Genomic DNA, 2,161 nt, shown 5'->3' on the forward strand with positions numbered 1-2,161 from the left:
GAGACAGGGACAGGGAGGCCTGGCATGCTATGATTCATTGGGTCGCAAAGAGTCGGACACAACTGAGCGACTGAACTGAACTGATGTGTATATGTATATGTATATATATATATTGCTTGTGGTATCCCATATCAGTATGTATTCTGTTCAATGTATTTTCATTTTGTTTTTCTAACTTGATAATTTCAAATGGAATGTCTTCAAGCTTACTGATTCTTTGATTTCCATGATAGAGTTTGCTTGATGCTTTCCTTTGGATTTTTAATTCAATTATTGAATCCTTAAGCTCCAGAATTTCTGTTTGGTTCTTTTTTTTTTTTTAATTGTTTTCTAGTTCTTTATGAAGCTCCTCATTTTCTCATTTTTATAGTTTTGTCTATAATTGTTCATGTATACTTGTGTTTATTTATCTCTCTTCATTCTCTTGTAGGCCATTGAGCTTCAAAACAATGAATTTGAATTTTGTATCAAGCAGTTCACAGATCTCTATTTTCTTAGGATCAGTTTTGTTGCTGGGGGTACCCTGTTTCTGTGAGACAATGAGAGAAGGGGAATATCCTTTTCTGTCATCTTGATGTCAAATATAAATACAGAATAAGCACAATAACAGAATTAAAATCAGTTAAATATCACCCCTTATCATTTTCTATGATTTCTGTCTCAGAAGAAAAATCTGTAACAGGAACTGTTTGGCAAACTCACAGTCCTGAAACTTCCAATCAGAACTCTCTCCCAAGTTCATTGACAAATCCTGGGGTTTCAAAAGAGATGGTTAGGACCACACCACCTCTTCTATGATTCTCAGAGCTTTCTCAACTCATGTTCTTTCCCACTGAAGTCACTTGAGAAATTCCTGGAATTTTTGCCATTAAAAATTATCAGAAAAATATAATACAAAAACCATAAAAGTTGATTATTTACAATGTCTATATTTCTTCTCTCAGACAACCTCTCTACAGGGTGGCATGCACTCATGGATCCTCCTTCATGATTTTCCTTACCTAAGTCACTTGAAGACTAGCTCCTGGGAGAGAAATCTATTCAAAATAATAGCCTCACAAGTCTCGGGAAAGTTTTCTAACTTTGTCTGGATGACAGATCTGTATACTGATATAGTCCATGTCTCTCTGGGGTGGTTCTGTTTTTCATATCTCTGCATTCATGTTTGAGCACCAAAACATTATGCAATTTCCTTGAGTTCTGTAGTCCTGGGCTCCTAAAGGTGAAATTCACTTCTCCAATCAATGATAAATTATATGTTCCTGGTATTCAGTCATTTCTGATGATATGTCTTGGGCTCTGTAGTTTCCAGGCCTGTAGATAAGGAATTCATATTTCTGAACAATCTCAGAGTATCCATTGTTGGGATACAGTCATCCCAAACTGATCCTGCAAATTCTTCTGAATTTCTCTTCAGATTCTTGCTCATGAAAAGGCAATTCTGACACCAACTATCAAATTCTCTCTCCATGTCCACTCCTGGAAAAGAAAAGCATTCACATCGTTGCCTGTGATGTGTTGTTTCCATTTGTCAAGTCAGGATCAAGAACACTCACTGGGTTTCATTGTTTGTTTCTCTTAGGATTTATGCGTCTAGCTGAAGGAGATGGACCCTGCTCAGGGCGAGTAGAAGTTCATTCTGGAGAATACTGGACCCCAGTGTCTGATAGAAACTTTACATTCCCCACTGCCCAGGTCATCTGTGCAGAGCTGGGATGTGGCAAGGTTGTATCTGTCCTGGGACACGTGCCCTTCGGAGAGTCAGGTGGCCAGGTCTGGGCTGAAGAGTTCAGGTGTAAAGGGGAGGAGCCTGAGCTCTGGTCCTGCCCGAGAGTGCCCTGTCCAGGAGGCACTTGTCACCACAGTGGAGTTGCCCAGGTTGTCTGTTCAGGTGAGATGTAGATCAGGTTTATAACCTCTCTGCTTACCTTGTTCAGGTGAGAAAATCAGACTTTGTTGAACCCTGTCTTCTTCTACCAATGTACACAGAAGTCCGACTCATGAAAAATGGCTCCTCTCAGTGTGAGGGGCAAGTGGAGATGAATATTTCTGGGCGATGGAGAGCACTCTGTGCCTCCCACTGGAGTCTGGCCAATGCCAATGTTGTCTGTCGTCAGCTCGGCTGTGGAGTCGCCATCTCCACCCCCAGAGGACCACACTT

General features: G+C 40.6%; 1 protein-coding gene across 1 annotated transcript in view; it reads left to right on the forward strand.

Moving 5' to 3' along the window:
• The window catches only part of LOC104995505 (antigen WC1.1-like), an 81,093-nt gene that overhangs the window by 44,705 nt on the left and 34,227 nt on the right, over nt 1-2,161 (forward strand). Inside the window, exons 6-7 of the mRNA XM_010849381.1 lie at nt 1,583-1,891; nt 1,990-2,150. Of these exons, the coding sequence (XP_010847683.1) occupies nt 1,583-1,891; nt 1,990-2,150 (470 nt within the window). The remainder of the gene's footprint in view (nt 1-1,582; nt 1,892-1,989; nt 2,151-2,161) is intronic.

This window comes from Bison bison, unplaced genomic scaffold (assembly GCF_000754665.1).
Source record: "Bison bison bison isolate TAMUID 2011002044 unplaced genomic scaffold, Bison_UMD1.0 scf7180017864281, whole genome shotgun sequence".
NCBI classification, from domain to species: Eukaryota; Metazoa; Chordata; class Mammalia; order Artiodactyla; family Bovidae; genus Bison; species Bison bison.